This window comes from Lactuca virosa, chromosome 2 (assembly GCF_052849685.1).
Source record: "Lactuca virosa cultivar CGN04683 chromosome 2, Lactuca_virosa_CGN04683_v6, whole genome shotgun sequence".
Classification (NCBI taxonomy): Eukaryota; Viridiplantae; Streptophyta; class Magnoliopsida; order Asterales; family Asteraceae; genus Lactuca; species Lactuca virosa.
The window spans coordinates 294,203,490-294,229,861 of NC_136427.1; the positions used below are offsets into that span (position 1 = coordinate 294,203,490).

At 33.9% G+C, this 26,372-nt stretch overlaps 2 protein-coding genes and 1 non-coding gene across 3 annotated transcripts; all 3 read right to left on the reverse strand.

Annotated features, from left to right (window-relative positions):
- Positions 1 to 4,238: 4,238 nt before the first annotated feature.
- On the reverse strand, positions 4,239 to 4,309 carry TRNAG-GCC (transfer RNA glycine (anticodon GCC)). Its single transcript has one exon. It is a non-coding gene; the product is annotated as a tRNA-Gly (tRNA).
- A 4,605-nt stretch (positions 4,310 to 8,914) lies between these two features.
- Positions 8,915 to 11,579, reverse strand: LOC145161440 (uncharacterized). Its single transcript, XM_079080952.1, has 2 exons — positions 11,334 to 11,579; positions 8,915 to 10,773 (listed from the first exon to the last, which is right to left on the reverse strand). The coding sequence occupies exon 2, from the start codon at positions 10,668 to 10,670 to the stop codon at positions 9,060 to 9,062; it is 1,611 nt and encodes a 536-aa protein (XP_078937078.1). The 5' UTR covers positions 10,671 to 10,773; positions 11,334 to 11,579; the 3' UTR covers positions 8,915 to 9,059.
- A 6,391-nt stretch (positions 11,580 to 17,970) lies between these two features.
- On the reverse strand, positions 17,971 to 20,298 carry LOC145161441 (Nop53 protein). The gene is made up of 11 exons (XM_079080953.1): positions 20,048 to 20,298; positions 19,656 to 19,816; positions 19,510 to 19,558; positions 19,315 to 19,424; positions 19,097 to 19,207; positions 18,930 to 19,012; positions 18,716 to 18,835; positions 18,506 to 18,628; positions 18,343 to 18,409; positions 18,180 to 18,259; positions 17,971 to 18,079 (listed from the first exon to the last, which is right to left on the reverse strand). The coding sequence occupies exons 1-11, from the start codon at positions 20,211 to 20,213 to the stop codon at positions 18,073 to 18,075; spliced, it is 1,077 nt and encodes a 358-aa protein (XP_078937079.1). The 5' UTR covers positions 20,214 to 20,298; the 3' UTR covers positions 17,971 to 18,072.
- Between the last annotated feature and the right edge of the window lie 6,074 nt (positions 20,299 to 26,372).

The following is a 26,372-nucleotide window of genomic DNA, read 5'->3' on the forward strand; positions in this document are numbered from 1 at the left end:
CTTGTCTATCAAAATACCTACCTGGTAGGTCTTTTGAAAGTGATCTTGTGTGGCTCTCAAAGGAATCTTTGGATCTACCTCAACTTGATCTATGATTTTCTTGCAGATTAAAGAAGCAGTACAATCCCTGAGTTTCCTTGTTTGAAAGCATGTATGAGTTTGGTTTAAGGTCCTTATAAACTAGTCAGATTTGGGGTTTGACCTAGATGCATGTATATACCAACCACATGTTACTTTTTGTGTCTTTACTTCTTTGCCCTTGCTTTTTGAAGTGGTAGGTTGAGTCCTCACTTGGCCTTTATTGATGACAGGTACAACTCCTCTGCACTGTGCCCTAAGCCTTAGATTGCCATTTTTTTAAAGAATAGATTCCTTCTTGTTTCTAGTGCATGCACATCAATTAGCTCCTTTAATTCTTTTTTACTTTTAAACTTTTGTCCAACTGAGAATGACTGTATATGTACTGACCCAAGGTTGCACCTTTTTTCTTTTCCGAAATTTTTTATAAGAGCTCTTCTTTCTCTATCTTGGTATGATCCTTCATCCAAAGATTAGAACTCCTCATTGTTGATCACCTCCATATCTTCAGGTTCATGACCACGAACATCATTAATGCATGCTCCTTCAACATCACTTTCAACATTTAGACATAAGTTTTCCATGTCCACATCAGCATCTTGTATATTATTCTCCTCATCCATTATGTCATCCACTTGATTTTCATTTTCATATTGTTTCCCATCCGCAACATCACCTTCATCCTTTTCATACTCTTCATCACTCTCTTGAGATTCATCATCCCCTTCATACTCTTCAACATCCTCATCACTTCCAAGTAAATTGTCCATAAGGTTATCAAAAATCTCATTATATTGTTCATCATCATTAACAGGAGGGGTGTTGTAGCATCCTTCAATATGGTCATTATCCTGAACCCCAGTCATCTCATCCCTCACATTAGCAATATTTGAACATCCTTCAAAAACAGTTGCAGCCTTTTGAACCTCCTTAACACCCTCAACAGTGTTTTCATTCTCTTTAAAATCATCAATATCCTCTAAATTAAGCCTCTTGCTACAAGAACCTTCACCTCTTTTTGAATTCCCAACTCTACCCCTTCTATGCTCTTGTGAGAAAGCATCACTTTTACTCCCAAAAAGATTCAAAGACATGTACTCACCAATTGGCTCATCATTTACATGGCTCATATTTCTCAATGGAGATTTCACATGAACTTCAGCCTCAACTTCAGCCCCTTGATCATCATTTTCTGGTAATTCCTCAATGACAACTTTACCCTTTGCATTTGGAGACATGAAGTAAGTAAGTAGATTTGTCTTCCCATGTTCTGTGTACTCCTCAATCAACTTGTTATTTCGAATAAATTTAGAAAGATTGATAACATCCTGATCATTCCCTAAAGCTCTAAGACCAAACTGAAAGTCACCATTGGGTATCCTAAAATGGTAGTATATCAATGGGGATTCATCAATGAATTCAATCATCCGTGGGTCTGGGTAACCTAGGTCAAGCATTATGACATCAATTTCATGTACAAAAAACTCATTTATGTCCACATAATCAACATAACGCACTTCACCTCCAATGTACTTTATATCAGGTAACTAAGTAAACTTCCCACCACGATGAAGCTTAATACTAAACCATGTGGGTGCACCCGCTACAAGTCAAAATTGTACATGATAACAAAGTCAAAATTTTGCAGATTTTAGTATAAATCAAGGGGAAAAATGCAAAATAGGAAAGTTAAAGAAAACAGAGCAACTTACCATATACGGATGATACGTCCACAACTTCATTTTTTGGTCTGATCTGTCACATTACGTACATCATGTCGACTTTAACGTATGACCTTGTCTATGTTGCTTCGATTAGGTACTTTGGATAACGAATGAGGTTTTTTTTGCAGGTTTAATGGAGCAGAAGGAAGAAGGAGGGAGGTGGGGAGTTGACGGGTGTTTGAGAATGTAAATGAGGGATAAAAGGTAAAAGGAAGCGTTGACATTCTTATGCAAAAATGGTCCCTAGAAGTAAAAAGACGAAAATACCCTCATGTGGAAGGCACATGAGGGGGTTAACAGATTGTTTTTAACGGGAGTTAACTACAAGGACCATTTTCACAAACAAACCAGTCGAAAAGGACCACAAAGCCAAAAGAACTTGTGGTTTGGACCAAAACCCAAAAAAAAAAAATGCAGACCACAAGGACCATTTTTGCAATTTTGTCTAAGGAAAACTTTAAAACCTTAAGGACCATTTGTGAAATCTTGTCTCAAAATTATTAAAGAGATAATAATGTAAAATAATTCAAATTAAAAACAACTAATACAGTATTTTCAAAGATACATTGATGTTGTCTTTCCTTTTATCTTTATGCAACTTATATTTTAAAATTACATTATCAGATACAAAAAGGGTGGATGTAAAAAGAAAAACAGCATATTATCAGACAATACTTGAATATATATATATATATATATATATATATATATATATATATATATATATATATATATATATATTAATTTTGAATCTATAATACGTTGTGATTTATAAATAAAAAATGTCTATAATATTATGTGCTATTTGGTATTAAGAACATTTCAAATAATTTTGCGAATGATTTATATAATAGGAGACTTCAAATAGTCACAAGATTAATATACGGAGTCTTCCAATATATGGGAGGGTTTTCTCATATGTATAGATGCTATGAAAGAATTCTAAAGTTAATATAATGATTTTTTCGGATATTACCATAGAAAATTGTATTTTTTTTTTAGACATTTACCTTAGAAATAAGCACATACATATAACAGATTTAGCTTTTTAAATAATGTCATCGGCCACAATCATGTTGTGGAAAGCCAGATTTGATGACTTACTTTTCGCACGATGGAATGGATGAATAGAATATCCAAATTTTATAAAGAAGTCACCAACACGCCACATACCATTTCCACATTAGAAACATACTATTTCTATATTAGAAAGTTATAACATTTTTTTTTTCAATTTGATGAGTATCTTATAAGACTTTGAGGTTTCTCTGTCCAATGTGTTTATCTAAATTTGTAACATATGAAACATAAATTTATGTGTTAATTATATAAAACACCTTAAATAAGATATTTATGGTTTAAATCTAAACGCTTTTATTTATTTAAAAAATCCATATATTTTTTATTTTTTTAGTTCTTGCCCTTTTAACAGATTGTCAATAATCTACCGACAATAGATAATTTTTTTCGAAAAAACCCTCATATTATATATATTTTTTAGTTTATATTGTTTTAGCTTATTTTTTTTAATGTTCTTTAATCTTAATTGCTTCGGGTGTTCTTGGTAGAGAAAGCTAAAAATTAGATTTCATTTGTTTTATCTAAATTGGATGAAATTATATCAAAAATAGTTACATGTATGTTAATTTAAGGACCACAAAATTCTATGTATATATCTGCTAACTTGGATGAAATTGGATCATAATTGGTTTCACATTTACTAATTTAGAGACCAAAGGTTCTAGATCAGCTAACTTGGATGGAATCGTATAAACATACTATTTCATGTCTACTAATTTGGAGACCGAAGGTTATGCAGTTGCAAACTTGCAATTTTAACTAAATGTTCAATGTTTGTTCAATTCTAACTATATTGTATCGCTTAAGGAATGTATTGATTTTGTTATCATTCTATTGATGGAGAAAATGATACTAAAAGAAATTTAGTTAGATTATAATTAATCAAGTCACTTATGAGATTAAAAATGTTTCTAACAAGTAAAACATAAAAACTTAAATTATATGTTCAAACATAGATTGTAGTTTGGGAGTTGTCATTTATGTTTGATTCTAGAAATAATCTAAGAGAGTCAAATTAATCTAAATCATTGTTCTTCAAATTAATCTAACCATGATATCCACGATTTGAGTTCTCTTAATCCACAATTTCTTTCACATAAATTGAGCAAATACATCAACAAGTGGTGGTGGTTGTATATTTTTAGGGTGAGAACATAACGTATACTGATACCATCATCGTCTCAATCTGATTTCTTCCATCATCTTCTTAATCTGATTTTTCATACACTTTTTAAATGGTGGAAATTAATAAAAACAAAAAATAAATGCTCAGATGCGCTTTTAATTCGATTTATCGAAATGCTGTAATGAACCAACATCACAAGTAGCGCAAGTAACTCATCATTGCATTTGAGTTGCACCAGCCGGGAATCGAACCCGGGTCTGTACCGTGGCAGGGTACTATTCTACCACTAGACCACTGGTGCTTTTGTTTATGCTTTGCCTCAGGTGCTTTATATCAGTAGCTAAACTTCATTTTATAATAAAAAACAGGAAATCGTTGGCTAAATAAAATGATTTCAAACAGATAAAATTTAAAAGTTTCCTTTGTAAAACTCTATGTAACTAGAATGATTTAAAAAATTATGCGTACTAGTTATTCAATATGTTTTTTTTTTTAATTACATTTTTGTGTATTAGTTATGTTTACAAGAATCATTGTAGTACAATATTGTCTTTTAGCTATTTTTTTACTAATTTGATTTGTTGGTGATAAAAATAAACTCAAATAGACTCATGTATAAGTAAACAAGTTGAAGTTGTCACGTTTAATACACAAATGTATTTGTTTGATGACTTGACGTACTTGATGCTAAGTATTTTATTAAGTGAGTGATATACAATTGTACAGTATACACCTTTCAAATTTTCCAATTCCTCCAAAAAGTATCTTATTTAATACACATACCAAACAATAAGTTCTAATTTATTTCTTGTTTAGGATAGAGTTTGTATCAATATAATAATTAGAATAAATTATTGAAATCGTCCCTATGGTTTAGTCAAAATTACGAGTTTGGTCCCTAACTTTTGTTTTGCACTCGGACCGTCCTTACAGTATGATTTCGTTGCGTTTTTAGTCCCTGTCACATTTGAAAAGACTATATTACCCTTTGTTTTTAATTTTTCAGTTTTTTTATTATTTATTATATTAAAAAAATTAATAAAACATGTGGGGCCCACCTAAACTTTTTATCTCCTCAATGTTACCCTAAATCTCGTCCTTCCCTTTGACTGAAACTCATCTTCATCTCCCTCATTCTTCTCCATAATCGGTGCTGTCATCGGACGCATAAATCAAACACCACCGCTGCCATCATCTGGGATAAATCAAACGCAAGAAGCACCTCCTTTTGTTGAACCTAAATCGATCCACCACCATCGCCTTGGCGACTGCTTCCTTCCACCATCGTAAGTGGAGCGCTGTGTCGGAAAATGAGACAATCAAATCTGTCAATGCCTTGAAAGAAATTTCCTTCCACCGCCACCGCCGTCTCCTTCTCTATAACCCCGACCACCATCATCTCCATCAAAAATCTTTGAAAATTAGACTGCCAAATCAAAAATCGCGAAGATTGTCGTTCCCCTTTTAACCCAGGTTCTTCTTAAAATCGTCTTTGATTTTGGGGATTCCATCAGATTTTTCTTTCATCTCCGATTTCAGGTTAGGTTTTGGGTTTTGATTTCCAAATTTAGTTTTGATTTCGGGATTTGATCTTGGTATGGTTTGATTTCCGAGATTTGATCTTGGGGTGTCACCTGATGAAATCGATGATATGGGTGGTGGCGGTGGTTCCGGAATAGGTGGATAATGGTGGTGACGGAATAGGTGGGTAGTGTTGCCGGTAACCGATGGTGGTTGCCGGTGGAAGTGGCAATATAAGTGGGTCCTACATTTCTATAAATCATTTTCTTTAATTAGTAAATAAAAAAAAAACTGAAAAATAAAAAAAAGGGTAATATAGTCTTTTCAACTGTGGCAGGGACTAAAAACGCAACAAAATTATACTGTAAGGACGGTCCGAGTGCAAACCAAAAGTTAGGGACCAAACTCGCAATTTTGACTAAACCACAGGGACGATTTCAGTAATTTGTTCTAATAATTATAAACATGTCGATTCAGATAAAACTTATTTATCAAATTTAACCAAAGGGTGAAATGGCTAGAAAGAAAATGACTCTTGACCCTTGGCCCTTTGTTAATGTTAAAATTTGTGGAGAAAAAATGATGTGTGGAGGTATTGAATAATGAGAAGTAAGTGAAAGATTAATACCAAGGAATTGCAATGACAAAGATTTCCACTACTATTGAGTCATTAGCAGAAGCAGAGGTGATTTAAACACCTTGTAAAGAGGGATGTAATGCATACTGAATTGGTTATTAATCATCATGCATCATCTTATCATATTTCCCCACTAATAGATGTAGTCAGTAGTCACAATTTAATGATAGCGAGAGTAACCCAAATTATATGGTTATCAGAATCAATCAATTTTAGAGATGGTTAATTTTATATATTTAAAATTAAAAAAAAAATCTGCATTTGTAATATCTTAACTTTTTATTTTTCTTTAAATTATTTCCTTAAGTAGCCGGATTTTTGTGTGCTTAGGTAGGATTTTTTTTGTGCATAGGTAGGATTGTATATGTCTACGTAGGCTTTTGTATGCTTATGTAGGATTTTGGCATGCTCGGGTCGTGTTTTTGACCCCAAATTGGTTTTATGTCCTGGTTCGGTTATGAATTTTGTTGTTTGTTGTGTTGTAATTCTGCCATATAATTTTTAAGAGTTGTTTGGTAGAAAGTGAATAATTCACTGTTGAATGATTAGGAGACATGAATCATTCAATGTTATTTGGAAAAAAATTACCATTTTACCTTTCTAACAAAAACAATTTTAAAGAACACATAATTGTAATTTAATTCACAAATTAATAAATTCAACTAAAAGGAAACATATTAACCAAAATCATATCAACTATTAACTTAAAAAATCTTGAGAAACCACACTCTATTTCTCAATTCCATCATGATATGGTCGATTGCTTAAACAATCGCTCAAAATCCAAGAAAACAAAAGTCAAATGACATCTATACGAAGATGTGTTCATGACCCAACCGAAAAGTTTTAAACCTAAGGGTAAAGAGCATTTGATATGTAAACTAAAGAAGTAAATATATGGGTTAAAATAAGCATCCCACAATGGTATTTGAAATATGATGAAGTCGTGAAAAAAAAAATGGCTTCAATAAGAATCGAATGGATCAGTATACTCCCTTAAAATGAGTGGGTGCAACTTTGTGAAACTTTGATGACATTATTTTGCAAGTAACAATCTAAATTTTGTGTATGAGTCAAAGCGATTACTTTCGTGTCATTTTGACATGAAAGAACTCAGGAAAGCTTCTTATGTGATCAACTTCATTTTCTGTGATGAAACTTCATTTTCTTCATTTTAGCTCTGAAAAATCTACGCTCCTAGCCCTTTTTCACCATCCTCAATCATCTCTAACCTCCAAGAACAACCTGAAATGACACGAAAAGGTTGTTTAAAAAAAAACCATCTTCATACCACTTTTTGATGTGCGGCACAGCATACGTGCAAAACTTGCCCTCTCGCAGCAGTTTGTTTTTTTAGAAGACTACAAAACATTTGTGCATGTTCTGCGCGGCGCAACACTTAACTTGTCTTTTCAAACCTCTTCAACTTTTTTTTCCAAGTGATTTTTTTAGAAATTTGGTATAACTTGATTTTTTTTAAAAACTTTGATTTTTTTTTTAACTTTGATTTACGGATTTGATACAATTTCTTCTTATAGTTTCCACAATTGTTTATAGGTTGATTTTTTTTTAAAAAAAAAGAAAGAAAAAACTTTGATTTTTTTATTTTTTTACCGTTTTTTGAATAATATTTTCAGTTTCTGTTGTATCTTTTTTAAAATATGTGATTCTTCTATGAGTTTTGTAGACATTGTTTGCAAAACTGGTATATTCTTTTAAATTTTTTAAGATTTCTTTTACTATTATTTTTTTTATGTTCTTTAAAATTAGTTTTTTCTAGAAAAAAACTGATAGATTCTCTTACATTTTTTAAGATTTTTTTTTTCGAAATTTTTTATTTTTGTTTTTTTACATGTTCATTTTAGTATTCTTTCAATGTTTTAAGACTAGAATTATTAAAATTTCGGTGTTGAGAATTATTTTCAATTTGTAAAATCAGTTTATTTAAATTTCAGTTTACTGCACTAACCTGCAAATGTTAAAAAACAAATAGGCTTTTTATTACAGGCTGCAGCCGTTTTGTCCACCTCTTATGTTGCAGAGAGTTGCAGAGGTGGTCCGCAGACTTTTAAAGTTTGAGAATTCCAGGAGAATCCGCTCAACTAAGAACCCTTTAGATATCATACAATTTACTAAAATTACCTTTTAAAGTTTTCATTCGGTTTTTTAATTGATCTTTTGTAATAGACATGTTAAACTCTTTACTCGTCAATGTAATCATGTTAGCATAAGCTTGCAAAGTGAATGTACCAGTCACCCAATAACCTATTTGATCTTTCTTTACCGGTGTTTCAACGAGAACATTATCCATCTTATCTGTCTATGTCAAAAAAAAAATTCACAACACTTCCATCAACCCTTGCAACCACGATATCTAGTGGCATCTTTATTGTGTACTTTTACACGAATGTGTGTCCTGTTAATTTCCCCTACACAATTCTTGAAGTATGAATAAAATCTCTTTTTCTTTAGAATTTCTTTCGGGACAATATCACCTTTAGGTTGTTGAATGTAGTAACTTTCTAATGCTACAACCGTGCGGAGAAGTTTATGGAAGCACCTACTTGTAGATTTAGCACGCCCATACATGTGCAATGCTAGTCATGGAGTCTACAATTTTTTCCTGTCACTTCCTTGCTACTAATCATCATCTAAGAACTCAATTATATTAACAAAAATTACTAATTATGATAGCAAAAAATTACAGGAAAAATCTCTACTTTCACCATTTTATTGGTTAGATAGAACTTTCGGAAATTAAACATCATTAAAAACTTAAAAAGTACAACAAACAAAAGAAAATGCTAGAAAAAAGATGAAATTTACACAACAGAAAAGATAAAAAAAGATCTCATATACATACACCTCGAATAATATTAAGATTTTAATATTCTCAATTGTCTTCTCTATGTATTAAAGATGGAATCGGTGGTTCCAGAGTTACATCTTTACCTCTCGAATGCGAATCCTCCAAATCTGATGGCTGCCTGGCAGAGCTATTCTGTGGTGGAGAACTGGGACCGGAATGGAATCCAGATTCCTGTTCTCGTGGCAGAGTTGATAACGGAATCGGAACGGCTACCTCCTCCCCGGGTTTCTTATAAAACTTATCCTCTTTAATGTCATACATGTTTCCAGTCCGGACTTCCTGAGCAAGCGTACACCAGCAACAGAATAGCCACAATGCACAATCAGTAACAGCAGGTCTCCCACAACAGGAATCAGAAGGTGGCAGATTGAATCTTTTTCTCATTTGAATCCTCCAAAACCCACCATAAAGCAACCCAAACACACACAGAAATATCCCCGTAATCCCCAATGCCTCTCTTGCTGTCTCATTATCGATATTTATCGCAGCCAAATTAAAAATCCAAAAAGGCGCCAAACAAAATAAAAGAAATGTTGCGATATGAACATACATGTTTCCAAATCCAAGTCGCTCCATATTCCATCCAAAAACACAAAAACTACAAAACAACGAGAGGTATGCTAATGAGATATCTTGCCAAAAGTCGAAAATACCCCCGCTCCATTTCGGACTAGTTTCGATTGTGCTCTCGTCTTTTGGGGTGAATGAGAATCTTCTTTGGAAAGACTTCCCTCGGTTGCTTTCCGGTTTAAGTTGCGATTCTTCATCGGAAGGAGCGGAATCGTATTCCTTTCCGAGGGGGCTCACGACGGAATACACACCAGCGATTGCGGGAGCGCCGATTGCTACGGAAATGGTGATTCCGACTCCGATTGCTGGTCTTTCTGATCTCCTGTACCCGACATTGAGACCACATAACGCGTATTGTGCGAAACAGTTTAGGTTAAGTAACAAGACAACAACCAACATGTGGGCCCATTCATGAGGTTTATAAGTTCCATCCTTGCAGTATAATTTTCTTAATTTTGAAATGTCTTCTGGTTTCCATCTTATGAGGAGTACAAGGTGGTAAAGCCTGTGGGGATGTTGGTAAAGACACATGAGGGTAAAAAGGGCATTTAAGATTTGGTTGTTGACTTCAAACCAAGCGTCTCTTTGGGTCTTTCTTGGAAGGACGTGGTTTAACATACCTGTCATGACAAGAAAGAGGATTGCACCTGAGATAGCAACAACTATGATCCAGATTAAGAGAACCATGTTCATGGGGTTTCTTATCCATTCTTTGGCTAATTTTTGGAGGGAAATCCAGTCAATTTTCTTGGAGAAGACTTGAGTGAAGCGATCACGAATTGCTTGACTTGCACTTGAGGGAACTGTGCGTGAGAAATCGTCTCTTTCTTGGGCAATTCTTTGGAATTTTGCAGTTGGAGTACCTAAATTGCCAAATACAAGAAAACTTGGGGTTCTATTGATTAGAGGAGTAGGAGTTGTAGCAGTACTATCCCCCCGAGTTTGAGAACCTTCATCCCTAAGAAGTCCCCTGCGAGAGGTTTCAATGTGAAGATTGACTATAGGTTTCACTCTACATCCGTTTGATTTCTCTTCTTCAACTCCACCATTATCATTTGAAGTCATTGTAATGTAGTTCAACTGTTGTTTCTTCCTTTAATAACAAGAGCAATGGTGGTAGCGATGAATAAACATGGAGAACTAGCTTCCAACTTCAAATCCAGGAGAACTAATCAAGTTTATGACAAAAAAAAATTGATCAGAAGGTAACTTAAATAACAAACGCCTGCAATTAAAATAATACAGATATCTAGTTTGCAACGAATTTCACATGAATAATTGACTATCGACATTGAGCAGTGTTACTTTTGACCAGAAAAATCTAAGTGCATCCCTTTTGGTAAAGCAAAATGTAATTGCATCAGCTATGCACGAGATAAGCAAACGAACACAAATCTAACTGTAATTAATAATAGAGCTAACTTCAAACGAAAGGCAAAAAGATCAATAACGTAAGAACATTGTACAGCTGTAATGTTCGTCTGTTCTCAAACCTAAACTCAAGCTAAATTGTCAAATTAAGCCAAATTCGAGTTGTTAAACGACTTAAACTTGCAAAATAAGAACTGATCAACAACATCTACCTAAAACCTCGAGAGTTCAAAAAAGTGAAATTGAGAAACTTAAAGCAGTCAACGCGTATATCATCAAAAAGCGTGAAAACTGAAGAATCTTAAAACCGTACGAACAAAGCTAAGATCTGAAAATGCTTTTGAGAAAAATATGTACCTGTAGCTGAAAACCTAGTTCAAATTCATCTTATCCTCCCTTTGGTAACAACTTTAGAGTTATTGAGAATCCTTAAACGGAGGAAAAGAGGCTCAAAAGCAGATGAATGAAGGGAAGAAGGTTCTTTTGTGTTCCACTTGAAAAAAATATCTGCGAATAGCAGGCAGCTCAGCTGGTGGATTGAATTATTCGGTTCGGTCAATGCGAAGCCGCTTAGCTTGACCGATTAACGACCGCAAACAAAAAACCGGCACAAACAATAAACCTATTCTCCGTTGTCCAGCGGCGTTGCTTTATAATACGGCAATTCTTTTCCTTCCTTTACTAAAAATGTACAGAAGCAGTCCTCTGACTTTTCGTATATACAGACTACTCCCTCTTATTGTTATAAATGATCCAGAGACCCTTTTTCAATAGAATTTAAGTTTGTTCACCTCGTTTTATTTTGTCTACAAAATATTTTAGAAGCAAACGATAAGATATTTTCGATATTCATAAATTGCTCTCTCTTTTGGAAAGTAAAGAGATTATTCTATTAATATCAGAGATAATAATATAAAAGTTTTTAATTTTGCCAGAAATGTATAAATTTAATCTTTTACGGATTTTAAGTTCATTAAAACCGGATGTTCGCCAAAAATTTTTTTTACCTTTTTGTGTATTTCTACTTCATTAAAGCGCTTACGTTTGGCAGAAATATTCAGTTTTACTTTTTTTTCTTGTTCATAAAATCTCTTAAGTTTGGTTTTATGGTTCATTAAAGTCCTTAAAAATGTTTGGTTTTACCACACAAAAAGGATAAAATTAAAAAAAAAAAAAATCACACATCCGATTTTTGTGAACCTAAATTCCGCAAAATGATAAATCCATATGTATTTGTCAAACTTAAGAGCATTTATGTCATTATATCTTAATGTTATGCATAAATTTTAGGGATAATGACTTTAAAATGTAATATACTTTTCGATTTGTATATATGGTCACTGTTTTTTTTTCGATTTGTATACATTCAGTCTTTATGACCGGCTACTCCAAGTAAACCGGAAAAAATGACTTAATAGGGTAATATATATCTTACTTTGTACACATTTAGTACTTAAATTTTTTTTCACGTTTAATCCTTAATATTTTTTATGTTGCAAAATAAGTCCTTGTTATTTTTGTACATATTCAGTACTTATGACCGGTTTCTTTAAGTTTTTCTCACGGTATTCTACGTGGGACAATCATTAATGATGTGTTCGGGGTTGTTGATGCTTATAGTCACCGCGTCATCGGCTGCTTAGTTGCTTAGGTCTTGTGTTTTGAACGTTGTAACTTCTTCATGCGATCTCTGCTTTTAACAATCTTTATATCCACTCGTTCTTATTTGAGTCTACTACAATTTTCGTTTAGATTACTCCCATTAAAAAATGATATATTTTTACTTATGATATTTATATGCATGCGTTCTTTATAAATGTATGTATGAACGTTTTTTTTTATAAAATCGTAAGTAAAAATATATTGCTTTTTAATGGAAATAATCTAAACGAAATAGTAGACTCAAATACGAACATATGGATATAAAGATTGTTAAAATTCGAGATCGTATGAAGAAGTTACGATGTTTAGAACACAATACCTAAGCAATCAAGCAGCCAAGGCCACGGTGGCCATAATCATCAACAACCCTAAACACCTTATTAATGATTGTCTCACATAGGATATCGTAAGAAAAACTTAAATAAAATGTTTATAAGTATTGAATATGTACAAAAACAACAATGATTTATTTTGCAACAAAAAAAATGACTAAATGTGCAAAAAAATATATTAAGGACTAAATATGTACAAAGTGATAAATATATATCATATTAAGTCATTTTTTCCGACTTACCTAAAGTCGTTGGTTATAAAGACTGAATGTGTACAGTTAAACAAATTGAATGGACAAATGTAAACAAAAAAAACTCAGATAACAAATGTATACAAATCAAAAAATACATTACCTTTTCAAAAATTAAATTTTATCACAGAACTACTAACAGTTTGTAATACTAAAACAAGTAATTGTTTTAAACAGGAAGGTGTAATGTTTCCAAGTAACAAGTCAAAATTAGTTAGATATTTTTATTAAATCTATTTTTAATAAAATAATCAATATGCCAAACATAATGACAAAAGATATATAATTAATTAGTTACAAATCATAATCTTGTTTTTAAATAATATTATATCGGACGATTTTCGACTCGTTCGACATATTTTACTCGTATATATAGTGGAGTCATTTAACTTAGTCAAGGTGAGATAATTTAAAAAATAAATAAAAGGGGTCAAATTTACCCATGTATGTAATTATATATAGTTGTTATGTTCAACAATATTGAAAGTTAAATGAAATCCACACCAACTAAATTGCAAATAGAAACGGTTGTTTGCCCTTTCTCCTCTCGACGAGAGTGTTGGCTCCTTTAAAGTACGATCTACAATATTCACCTACGCATGACACATTAGTTTATTTATATTTGAAACAATATTTAATAGAAACACTCTTAAGAAAATAATATAATTGAAAAGTTAATAAGTGTTGGTCCTAGAACAATGAAACTTGCAAATTTCTTTAATTGCTTCTTATGGAAAAGTGCCTTTCATTAAAACAGTAGTACTTCTTCTCCGGAACTATTTCACATTTGCTTTATAGAATAGATTGTTTGATTCATAATGAAAATTTAATCTTACATAAATAGGAATATAGAATAGACTCTTGGAGTCTTGGTCCAAGCCCTAATCACTAGCATCGATTAAACCGGAAAAATAAACAAAAGAACAAAACATGAAAGCATAGATGAAGGTAGTGGCAACGAGAGTGGCAAAGCTCTGATGATTGTGTCTAAAACGATTACTCGTCGAAGAAGAGAGAAAAGAAGCGGGGGTCAGAAGCAATTTCGTTGTAAAAGAAAAGATCGGTGACAATGATCATGGAACCACCAGTAGAGGCGCCCAAAGAGAGAGAGAGAGAGAGAGAGAGAGAGAGAGAGAGAGATAATTGTAGATCAGAGGCTACCCGGTGGAGAAGGTGTCATCGGAAGGAGGCGGCAGCAACATCGGAAGAGGCCGACTCTAAAAAAAGATTCAAAGAAGAATAGGTCAACCAGAAAGGAGACAGAAGACTCAGAGGCAGGGGCCATCCAAGGATGAGACAAAGCAGACAATGCAGTAACAGAAGTCAAGCGAGGAGCTCTGGTTTGGTGTTGGTGGTTGCTTTATTATTTAGGAGGAGACAAAAGACTCGGAGTCAGAGGTCATCCAAGGAGGAGACTGCCTACATGCTTTTCAGGTTGATCGTCACCAATCCAAGTGCATCAAATTCATAACCCTAACCGTTCAACTAAAAGGATTATAAAACCCAGTCATTACCCAAATTCTGCCCAATATTAGAGAACTTGGAGAATCTCCAACCACATTCTATTTTTACACTATTTTTAGAGTGTAAAATAGAATTTACTATTTATCTCGGGACCCATTCTATTTCTAACTTACTTTCCTTTGGGTAACTTCAGGCTTTTGAAACAAAAACCATACAACGCTGATATTTTACATGTGAATTTTGATCAAGTCACATAAAACAGAGATGGTGTTCAGTTCGGACGGGTGTAGCTATTGGGCACTTTCCCTTTTTAATAGTCTAACTGAAAGTGTGCAGCGTTCTACATCTCATTATTAAACAATAACATTATCGATATTTATATCTCATTAATAATAACATTATTGCTTTATAAAGTCCACAAGGTTCTATATCTCATTAACAATAACATTATTGATATTTATTTACAAATCAATATATATTATAGGGTGGGGTTTACCTTTAATAATGAAGAAAACCTACAAGATTTGCCAAGTTTGTAAAGATTGTCGGCTTTTTTGTACAATTTGGCAACACGTGGCAAATGTAAAAATGACGGTTTTGCAAAATTCCTCCAAAACAGACCAGATTTTTTCTATTTGAGTACATTTACATGTGCGCCCCTTCAAATATTGACATATGATGGAAGCAACTCTATGGATTTCCTTGACCTTTTCTTTTCTGTTTCGTGGAAACAACATATCAAAAATTTGGGCTTTTGAAACAAAAACCATACAAAGCTGATATTTTACATGTGAATTTTGATCAAGTATCATAAATATCTAAATTGACGTCTCCTTTATTTCTTAACTGAACTTACGATGGAAGCTTTTCTTAACTGAACTTACAATGGAAGCTTAATGGTTAGAGTCTAAAACTCCATAAAACAGAGATGGTGTAGCTATCGGGCTAGGGGTGACCATTTGAACCTGTGGACTGGACCAGACCGTTTTTTTGGACTTCCAGACCGGTTCTCGGTTCTAAGATTTGAGCAAACCGGTCCGGTTTTTTTATCGGTCCGGTCCGGCCGGTTCCGGGTAAACCGGTTTTGGACCAGCTTATTTAAAAAAAAAATTGTTCAAAGATGAGATGCGGTTTTTTATAACATGTAATTTAGAACTTGTAGATGATTTTTTACTATAATTTTATTGTTTTTGGTATTATATTCAATGAGTTACAATCGTTCAAAGATGAGATATCAAAGTTGAAATATTTCAGCTTTTCAGCAAGAAATTTTCACTTTTGTATTCTGTGAAATTATTTAAACAAGCATATCTCATTCGTTTTAAGTCGGATTGACATGCGGTTTTTTTCCAACTTATAATTTAGAGTTTGTAGATAGTTTTAAACTATCATTTTATTGTTTTTGGTGTTATGTTCTATGAATTACAATCCTTCAAAGATGAGATATTAAAGCTGAAATATTTTAGTTTTTTAGCAAGAAATTTTAATTTTGTATTCTGTTAAATTTTTTAAACAGACATATCTCATTCGCTTTAAGTTAGATTGACATGCATTTTTTTCAAACATGTAATTTAAAGTTCGTAGATGAATTTAGATTATAATTTTACTGTTTTTGGTATTATATTCAATGAGTTATAATCCTTCAAAGATGAGATATAAAAGCTGAAATATTTCAGTTTTTCAATTATTACTTTTTAGTAAATACCAAGGTTCTAAATAACGTAAGGCGTCACTTGACGGCAATGTCAAGCCTCAAGCTTTTCCGAGCCTTGGCGAGTCATGGCGTTTGTAAGGCGTGACTTAAGGCGGCAATCTTCTATATAATTAATATTTTTATATGTATTTTCAACTATTATTCATTTTTATACACATATATGAGTTAAGGCGGCGTTTTAGCAAAGTTTGGCTGCAAGTGCAAGCCTTGGAGCCGTGGCGCGCCATGGCGGAGCCATGGCGAGCTTTTTAGAACCTTGGTAAATACTAACAACATTTTCATTTGGTGTTTATGTAGAAATTTCACAAGCCTTAAACATGTTAGATTTAGATGAGAGTGATATAGGGAAGAAGCAAATGGAAGATTAGATTATGACATTTGGTAGTTGGATTAATTTTAAGTTTTAAACTATGATTTTTGGTGTTACGGTAATTACTTATGTATGTTTGAGTTAAGATTGTTAACTTTTGTTTAGGTGCTTTAATTTGAAAATTTAATTTTGCAAGTTATAATATTATAGATAAAGTTAGATTGGTTATGCATGAAATATGATAAAGTCATTAACTTATTTGATTCAAAGTTCAAGCAAATGGTATAAACGATCAAAGTTTGACTGGTCCAACAGATACAAGAAACGAAAACATATTCATTTTTACAAGTTGTATCATATCAAACCCAAAAACGTATTCATTTTTAACGAGTGTAACATATCAAACCCTACAACATATTCGTTTTAACGAGTTGTATCAAACCCAAAAATTTGTTTTAACTACTTGTATTATATGCATGTAAAATTGTACCGGTCCAACCGTGTCTAAGAACAGGAAAAACCGGACCTGGACCCTGTAAGTCTCATCCGGTCCGGTCCACGGTCCAAAATATTCTCTGAAACCGGTCCGGTCCAAAAGTCGGTTTGGTCCGGTCCATTATTGATATTTATATCTCATTAATAGTAACATTATTGATATTCAAAGTCAACAAGGTTCTATACCTCATTAACATTATGGATATTTATTTACAAATCAGTGGGGTTTATATTTGGGAAGGGATATTTCCACTTAATAATTTGACCTTTGACATGATATTTCCACTTCATAATTTGACTTTTGACATGAGATACAACACCATTGAAGGTATCATACAAGTTAGTAAAACAAACATTTTAAATGGATGAAACAATTTATTAAATGGAAATATCACTTATGCAAAGGAAAATTGACACTGTAGATATGCACAAAAAGCACGGTTTCATAACTGGTGAAGAAGCCCGATACTTAGTTAATTGATTGGAGTAAAATGTTAGTGATTTTTTCAATAAATAAGTTTAATCGAATGTAGAAAACAATATAAAGGACCAGATACTTAGGGACCTATGTAATACTACTAGACACACTTTATTCATGAAGTGTCTTCTGCTAAGAAATTCAAATTTTGTGATTTTATAAAGGGTCAAGAATTCTGTTAAAAAAAGATATGCATGTTTGAAAAAAAAGTGTTGTATGTTTAGGAGGAATAAAGTATAGCAAAAATCCATCCTATAAATACATCCTATGGTTTTGAAGAAAACCAAAAACGAAAAACACAACTCCATATTTGTTATAAAGAGCTATAATCAACAATGTAATGAGGATTCTGATTGAGGAACAAATTAAAATAAAAAACAAGACTTCCTTTTATTTCCTGCACAACAGATAAATTGGACACTTGTCAGCAAATCCCAGCATCTAAAAACATTAATGAAAGTCTCATCAATTAAAAAAAAATGATCCAGTAATAGTACCTGCCACTCTTAGCAGTAGGCACAATTATTCCTCTTTTCTCAAGGCTCTTGTATCTGTCTCTAGCAAGCGTGCAACATGCCTACAAAATAATATTTATGACATTCACAAATATATACTTATTATTATTAAAAAACACAAACTCTAATTGTAGGAAATGCAAACCTTGAGTTTCCTTAAAGAACCAGTGATTTCTTCAGATAACAGCACTTGAACAGGCGCAGGCTCAAATCTGAAAAACATTACCCCAATTTTACACATTCAACCCTAAACTTACATTGCTATAAACAAGAAAATTGGTATTTTACAAATTCAACCCTAAACTTACTTGTGTCTCCCTAGACGTGGTGGACATGATTTTAGTCTTTCTTTTTTGGCAATTGCACGCCTTTCATGTCTCTTGCTTTTTTCTTCATCCTCTTTGGCAATTTCATCAATTATATCTGGTAAGCTGCATTATATATTTAAAACCAAAACAAATAAACATAATGAAAATAAAAATAGACATAAAACCAAATACATTAAAAAAAAAAATCACCTGTCAAGCTCTTTAGTGAACTCCTTTGTCTTTTTAGCTTCTGCTTGCTTCTTCAATTTTTCTTTATTTCTAATCCTCTTATTCAAAACTACTCGTGTTACCCTTTTAGTTTTAAATGGCCTGCATTTTTCATAATTTTCAAAGTATAAGTTTAATATAAATCGTACATAAACTTTATAGATGGATAAAAAGGAGATGTACATAAACTACATACCTTTTTTCAAGATCTTCATCAACATTTTGCTCATCATCATCATCATCACCATCACTCTCTTTGTCCGCATCAAGAAAATACATCTGTTAAAATCTCTAAATCATTAGCTACACGAATTAACATAAGTATCTACAAGGCTATAATTCCAAAAGATTAAGGCTACACACATCTTCCTCATCAATGGCTTCTCCAGGAACAGTTAATGGAACAGGTGTAGGGCGTAGTTCTTTAGTGTAAATCTTCTGCATTTCATCTGCAACTGCATGAGCTAATGAATCCTGCAAAAAGTTTAAAACATGAAGAAGAAGTAGTAAATAAATGGAAGTCATTATTCATTTATAGTTTCAACAGACTATTCGGTAAAAATCATGTATAAGAAAAGGACCTGATGACTTTCAGATGATGGATTGTATGAGCATCCAGGTGGTTCTACTTCCACAGCAGGAATCACAATAATCTTATTAGAGACCTTTCTTGCCTTAAAAGTTCGCTCATCTGAAAAATCACACATCCATTAAGAAATCTCTCATTTAAGACCAAAAAGAAGAGGCATCTGCGAAGAAATAAGTAAGAGATAAACCTTTATCATCCCAGATATCAACTATGCCGGTATCTGTGGTGCCATCTTTCTGTTCAATTACAATTTAGATCATATCAATCACACAAATATTCCAGTACAATCATTAAGAAGAACCCAAACCCCAAACTTTTTCCACTTAAACGGACCTGAGAAGAATCGTCTGACCTCTGAATCATTTTCCGTTTTTTAAAGAAGTTTTTCTGATTTGAAGAGGGTACAGGTTGTACAAACGAGTTTTTCTGTAGTATGCTATCAACACGAAGGATCTTCTCTCTGTGTTTATCGATTTTACGCTTGACGGAAAGATCTGAATAGGCAAAACCACAAACATGTTCACCAGTTATTTTTACAATTGAAATTGTCATAATGTTTATTCTTACTTTTTCACATTTTACATGAACAGAGTTGCTAGGTTGCAACGAAGCATCTAATGCGGTGAACAGAAATTGAATACTAATTACTAACAAATACATATGAATTCAGAAAGGAAGAGTAAGGGCACGTCATTAACATATTATAGGAGCATGAAGATGTTAACCTCTGGACTTATCCACGAAGAACAGAGAATCGCTAGGGACTTCGGTTAGAGAACCACCGGAAAGAGCGTCTTTGCTAGATTTCTCATAGAAATCCTCGATATCTTCTGTGCTTATATTGGCTCTCCATGCTTTCTTCCCTTTCCTTGATCCCTTCGATTTCGCCATCGCAAAGGATGTGTTGCCGCCAAGAAGAACCTGTAAAACCCTAATTTAACCGAACTGGTGAAGTTTTCTGATTGGAGGCGGGTCTTAAGGTTTTATGTCTCGGACAAGTTCGGATCCCTATTAACCCGGTTTGTGACGCGCATGTTTAAGGCCCAATAACAATATGTGTCCCTTAAATATATGACATGGTCAAGTTTAGTCTATGAACCATCAAATTCTCACAATTCTGCCAAAAGTCCTAAAACATTTTTCGTTAGGCATGTAAAACAAATGTTTTGCTTCGACCTAAACCTTAAAGTGGATGTGAACACGATGGAAAAACCAGTCGAGTCTTCCGGCAGGAGCGAGCATTCTCTTTTATTTGTTAAATTTTGTCGGTTTGTCTTGATTTCCGATTGATGAACTCATGAACAAGAAGGGCAACTCCTGCTTAGCTTGTTCGCTTATCCGGGAATAGTGACCTCGGGTTAAGCTTGCCAAATAGCCCCCCTCCCTGAATACATATGGTAGGTAGGAATTGGTAAGAAAGGGTTCCACGTTGAGTTCTGAATCAAAAAAGTCAACAAAAATTTACTTGAGACGAAGGAACCGAGTGCCAAAAAAAAACGGTTGGACATTCATGGATCACAGATGGTATCTCCCCATGGTCAAAAGCCCTTCTTTTAAGTTTCTTCCAGATAATTACCGGGTAATTGGTTGTCTTACGCCGATATAACAAATAGTTAATCACATATATGGGTAAACAACTACGTATTTTATATATCATTGGTTACTAACGTTTGATCGAACATCAAATCTTTTTAAATAGTTGAAATTAGAACTAATGGTTAAAATATATATAATTTATACTAGATATTGTTTGCTTTTACTCTCTAAGTATCCATGTCCTGCTTGGTGACTCGTGTTATCTCGACAACGTTTTTTATGAGACTTTGTATTTCAAATTTTTATTCTACATGTCTTTGTCAATATAGTTACCAATTTCGTAATGTCCACTATAAAACACACTATTTGTTGGTAAACCGGTATTGGTATTTAATACATTTTTAGATTGTTCATCATTTTTGTAATATGAAGCTTGGTTTTACCGCAAAAATTGTTTAAAGATCCATACAAGGAAAATCCTTCAAAAAATATTCTTTGTTAAAAAGTTAAGATTTTTGCAAAAAAATATGAACAATTTCTTATGAAGCTCAATTTTGTAGTGGGGAGTGGGACCATAAAACTAATTGAGGTCGGCTAAAAAGATATTTATTTTTACGATATAGACACCTGCTCATTTATTCAATTATTTGTATCGGTTGAAATTGTATCATTTTCCAAAAAATAGTTATAAGTAATTAATCTGGATTGACTTTTGATAAAGGGTATCCATATGGTTAGTGTCATTGTTCAATCAACTTTAGTTTTCGATCCAATTTAATCATCAGTAGTTTCTTGTGCATTATAACTCCCTATACGTTTAAAATTGGTGACATAAAAGTCATGTTGGTATATGTGACATGTCAGTCGGTTACCGCATACACATGGCATTTCATGTGTCATTTTGTCACCAGAATATACCTACATGGCACTGACATGGCATTTCATGTAGTTTTACTTTTTAATTAATATTAAAACTATTATTATTATTATTATTATTATGAAATCATTTTTCATTTAAATGCGATGCGAGAACATATTATCTCTAACCACCATTCCCCTCCCACCATCATCATCTAGATCCTACCATCACCGTCAATCAACATTCATCAATTTTATGCATCAGAAACAAGATTTCTTGGTTCATTTGACTAGTATAAAATAAGAAACTTACAAGTTAAGATTATGATGCAGAAAAGCAATAGACTTTCATTACAAATCTCACCATAAAAACCAACATTTTATTGTCCATAAAATCAATATCCATGGATGAAGAAGTTCAAAGCTTCAGGTAAAAAATACAAAAACATAACAAAATTTTTTTTTAAAGAAAATCCATAAAACGAACCCAAAAGTATAACAAAACATGCATGTCTAAAATCAAACTCTGGTTAATCATAGTAAAAAACACCCAAACCATTGATACCCGAGTTGTGGGGGAGGGGGTCACTAAAGCTTCATAAGGGTTGACTTTGGTTTAAATCGAATGTGTATTGGGGTCAAAAATACATTTGATTGAAGCATGCCACAACTGTCTATATATAACAAAGTCGATCACTGTAAAAATCACAAATGTCAATGCTAAGACCATCGGTCGAAGACTCGAAGTTTGTGATGATGCAATACCCCTTTATTCCGCCACCATTAGTCATGAATACCACCACCAATATATTTAGTAACACAATCAAATTATATCTCCAGTTAATCAAAACACTTCATTATTACACAAAGTTGATGTTTGTGATGATTGTCGTTTTAAAAAAATATTGAATCAACTTTTCTAGAAAAGATTGTAATGTCTTTAAAATTACAAAGAGATTTTTCATTTAAAATAGATTAACTAGTTAAAAAACCTGATACTTAAAATCATTAAGTGACATTCATTTGTTTGAAAATAATAATGTAAACAAAGTTGAGTTACAAAAACAACGGAAACCAATATCTTCGATGCGTGTGTACAGTCTCGACGAGCTATTCTCACGAATAAATTGCAAAATATTTAATCCACAATTGTAAGCATAAAGCTTAGTGAGTTCCCCAGTATACCACATATTCCACCATACATGCATTGCATACAAGCAACGTTTTGGGCTTTAGCGTCGATCTGCCAACTCTCATATCCACATGCATACAACGTACATAACAAACATACATGTCAGTCACCGACACTCTGCCACTACCGTTACCAGCTCTCAACAGCCCATTACTACCGGCTCTCAACAGCCCATTACTACCGGCCCTCAACCGCCATGCAATCATCGACTTCTCACCGAAATCACATCCACACCGAGCCAATGTGAATATTGACAATCGACTCATGAACAAGTAACCATATGTAGTCAGGAGTCAGATAGACAGTCAAACATATGATCATACTCTAAAACCACAACCAAACAAGGAATATGAAGGAAAACCTAGACCAAGAGTTCTCAGGCTATCCAACTTAAACTACATACAACCCATAGGGTATCCATTCAACGATCAGTCAATACTATCATTACCATAGTCCAACATGACACCTAACAATATCATACAATCAACAGGCAAGACCCTTCTAGTCAGGACAAAATAGTCAAGATGTCGAACACCACAACGTCGTGGGGCGTGGGCCTTCCTTGTTCACGTCGTAGTCTTTGGCAGAATGCCTTTATCTTAATTAAAAGTTTAATCCTTACATATTAAAGCCCATAACTTCATATTTGGTTATTTTCAATAGATTAATGGATAAAGTTTCTGATAAGGTCTTATTTAACTATGTATTTTAGGTCATTATCCTAATATATTTGATTAAAAATGTTATATTTTGAGATCTATGATACTTAATATGCTTTCAAATGTTGAATTACAATTAGAATCAAAGTTGTGATGCAAAAGGAGAAGAAACGAGCTGAAAAAGACGCAAAAATAATGTTGTTAGTAGCTTGACCTCTCTTCAGTTTTTTGGCCATATCTCATGACTCGTAACTCCGAATGACAAGAATCAAGATGTTTTGAAAACTAGACAAAATTTTGGACGACTTTCATGTTTGTGCAAAATTTTGATTCCTAGTTCCCATACCGTGGAAAATCCATTCCCATAGAGTGGAAAAATCAGAAAATTTTGTGGACATGAAGATTCCATCTTCCATGACGTGACAAATATTTTTACATGACGTGGCATCTCTATAAGCTATAAATAGAGCCGAAAATTAGCCATAATGATATATCTTCAGACTTAATTCGTTCCCTACGAAAATAAACCCCAGAAGTGTCGTTTTGAGGGTCTGGAAGGTGGTCGGATGGTCGTTAACCTGATTTAGAGCAAAGATCTGAAGAATTCGAGAGTTGATTCATGTCAGGAATCATTCGGTTTGATGTTCTGACCATGATTAGCATTCCAATCGTTTTTATTTTTGTTTTACTTTCTTATTTATGGCTTCAAAACCCTATTGCTTTGTGTTAGATTAGATGAATCTTGAGATTTTTGATTAAATTGCTATTTGGATTGTTTGTTCTTATTTAATTTATTTTGTCAAGTTTGATTGAAAGATCCATATATATTAAAGATCCCTACTTTATTGTGTATTGTTGAATCAATAAAGTTTAGATGACCATTCTTACTGTGTTAATTTGAATCGTAGTTGTCCATGATCATTAGTAATTATGACTAGAGTTTGATCATAATCTAGGGGTTGGTTAATAAAGTTTTGATCTTTAATGTGTGTGCATAAGTATATGATCATTCTATGTGTGATTTAATTCCTATGATCTGAAACGACCCAAAAATCATGACCCAAAATTTTATTTTATAAACATTAATAAAACCATAATTACCATTCGTTATATAAAACATAAGTTACGATACTCAAAACATCATAACAAAATAAGTGTCAATGTATCCAAATCACATATCAAATATCAGAGTAATATCCCAGGCTAAGGAAACTGCGATGTGTGCCGTGCGATCATCCCGAGCCCTTCCCCTTGCTAGTGGAAGTACCTAAAACCAAAACTAAAAACTGTAAGCTTGAAGCTTAGTGAGCTCCCCAATCTACCACATACCATACACATAATCACATAAAAGCACATATTGGGCCTAGCCCACTACATCGAGCCTCGCCTGGCATCGGACAAATCTGGCATCGGGCCCCGCCGGCATCGGACCGAGGTCCGGCATCGGGCCCCGCCCGGCATCGGACCGAAGTCCGATATACAAGCATATCAACATAAACACATAACATAACACATAACATACATCGGGCTTGCCCCGACATCGAACCGAAGTTCGGAAACACATAAGCAAAAATGCAAGAATCACAAAAACATGAAGCATACAAACATTCCTCGGGCTTACCCCGGCATCGGACCGAGGTCCGGAACTACTAATATCTATACGAGCCGGCATTGTGGTCGTAGACTCGTTCCTACTGGAGAAAAACTCACCTCGTATTGCTAAACGTCGAACGTCGCGGGAAGAAACCTCTAACAGCTGCTCCGGTGACTCCAGGCTATCAATATCATAACAACACTTAATCAAAATTCCATAATACTTCCTATGGTAAAATGACCATTTTACCCCTTGGTCTAAAATTGGACCATACCCACGGCCCAAGCCCATCTTATCCTTCTCAGTCCGCCAATGACCCAATAAAGGCCCCTAATGGCCCAATTTTCCAAATTGGGCCCAATCCTCCAAATTGGCCTTGCCCCAAGCCCAATAAATCTTTATCCCCAAAATAATTAGTTTCGAGTGGACCATTATGGCCCAAATACTATAATTCTCAATCCTAGGCCCAAACTCTGTTCCACCGTGGGCTATGGGGCCCAACTATTCAAGCCCAAATTCTAAGGCCCAAAAGCCCAAGTTCGCCACTCTGCATGCGTACGCGCGACATACTTGCTGGCCTTGACTAGAAGCGGGAAACTTACCCAGTACGCGCAACGTATAAGGATTACGCCCAGCGTACATACCAGTTTCCTTGGGGCTCGATTTGTGACTTAATCCATTAAGTCCTCACGTCCAGAACGCAGATCTAGGTCCTTAAAGACATCATAGTCCATAAAGTTACAAACTTTATGTGCTTGCATGCATGGGTGGGGGCCAAAACATGATTTTGGTTATATAGTAAACTTTGAGACCATCAAACACTTGCATGGTTGGGTCTCAACCAACCAAATCTGATTTTTATGACCCTAAGTGCTTCTAATGGCTCAAAAGGACAATTCTTAAGGTCTGAAACCATCAAGATACAAGGAGCCCCAATAATGGAGTCCAAAAGTGACACAAAACAACCCCAAAATCAAATCTAAGCAACAATAATCAGGTTTGGAGCTTGATACCTCAAATGAGTCAGAAATGATGCTAATCCCCTGGATCTACAAACTTTCTCCAACTTCTTGCTCCTTGTTCAAACTTCTATCTCTATAAAACCACCAAAAACTCCAAAATGAGCTCAAGATACAAATAAGAGGGTTAGGGTTTGAGATGGACACTGAGAGGGCAAGGGAGGCTGAGAGGATAATGGTGTTGGGGGCTAT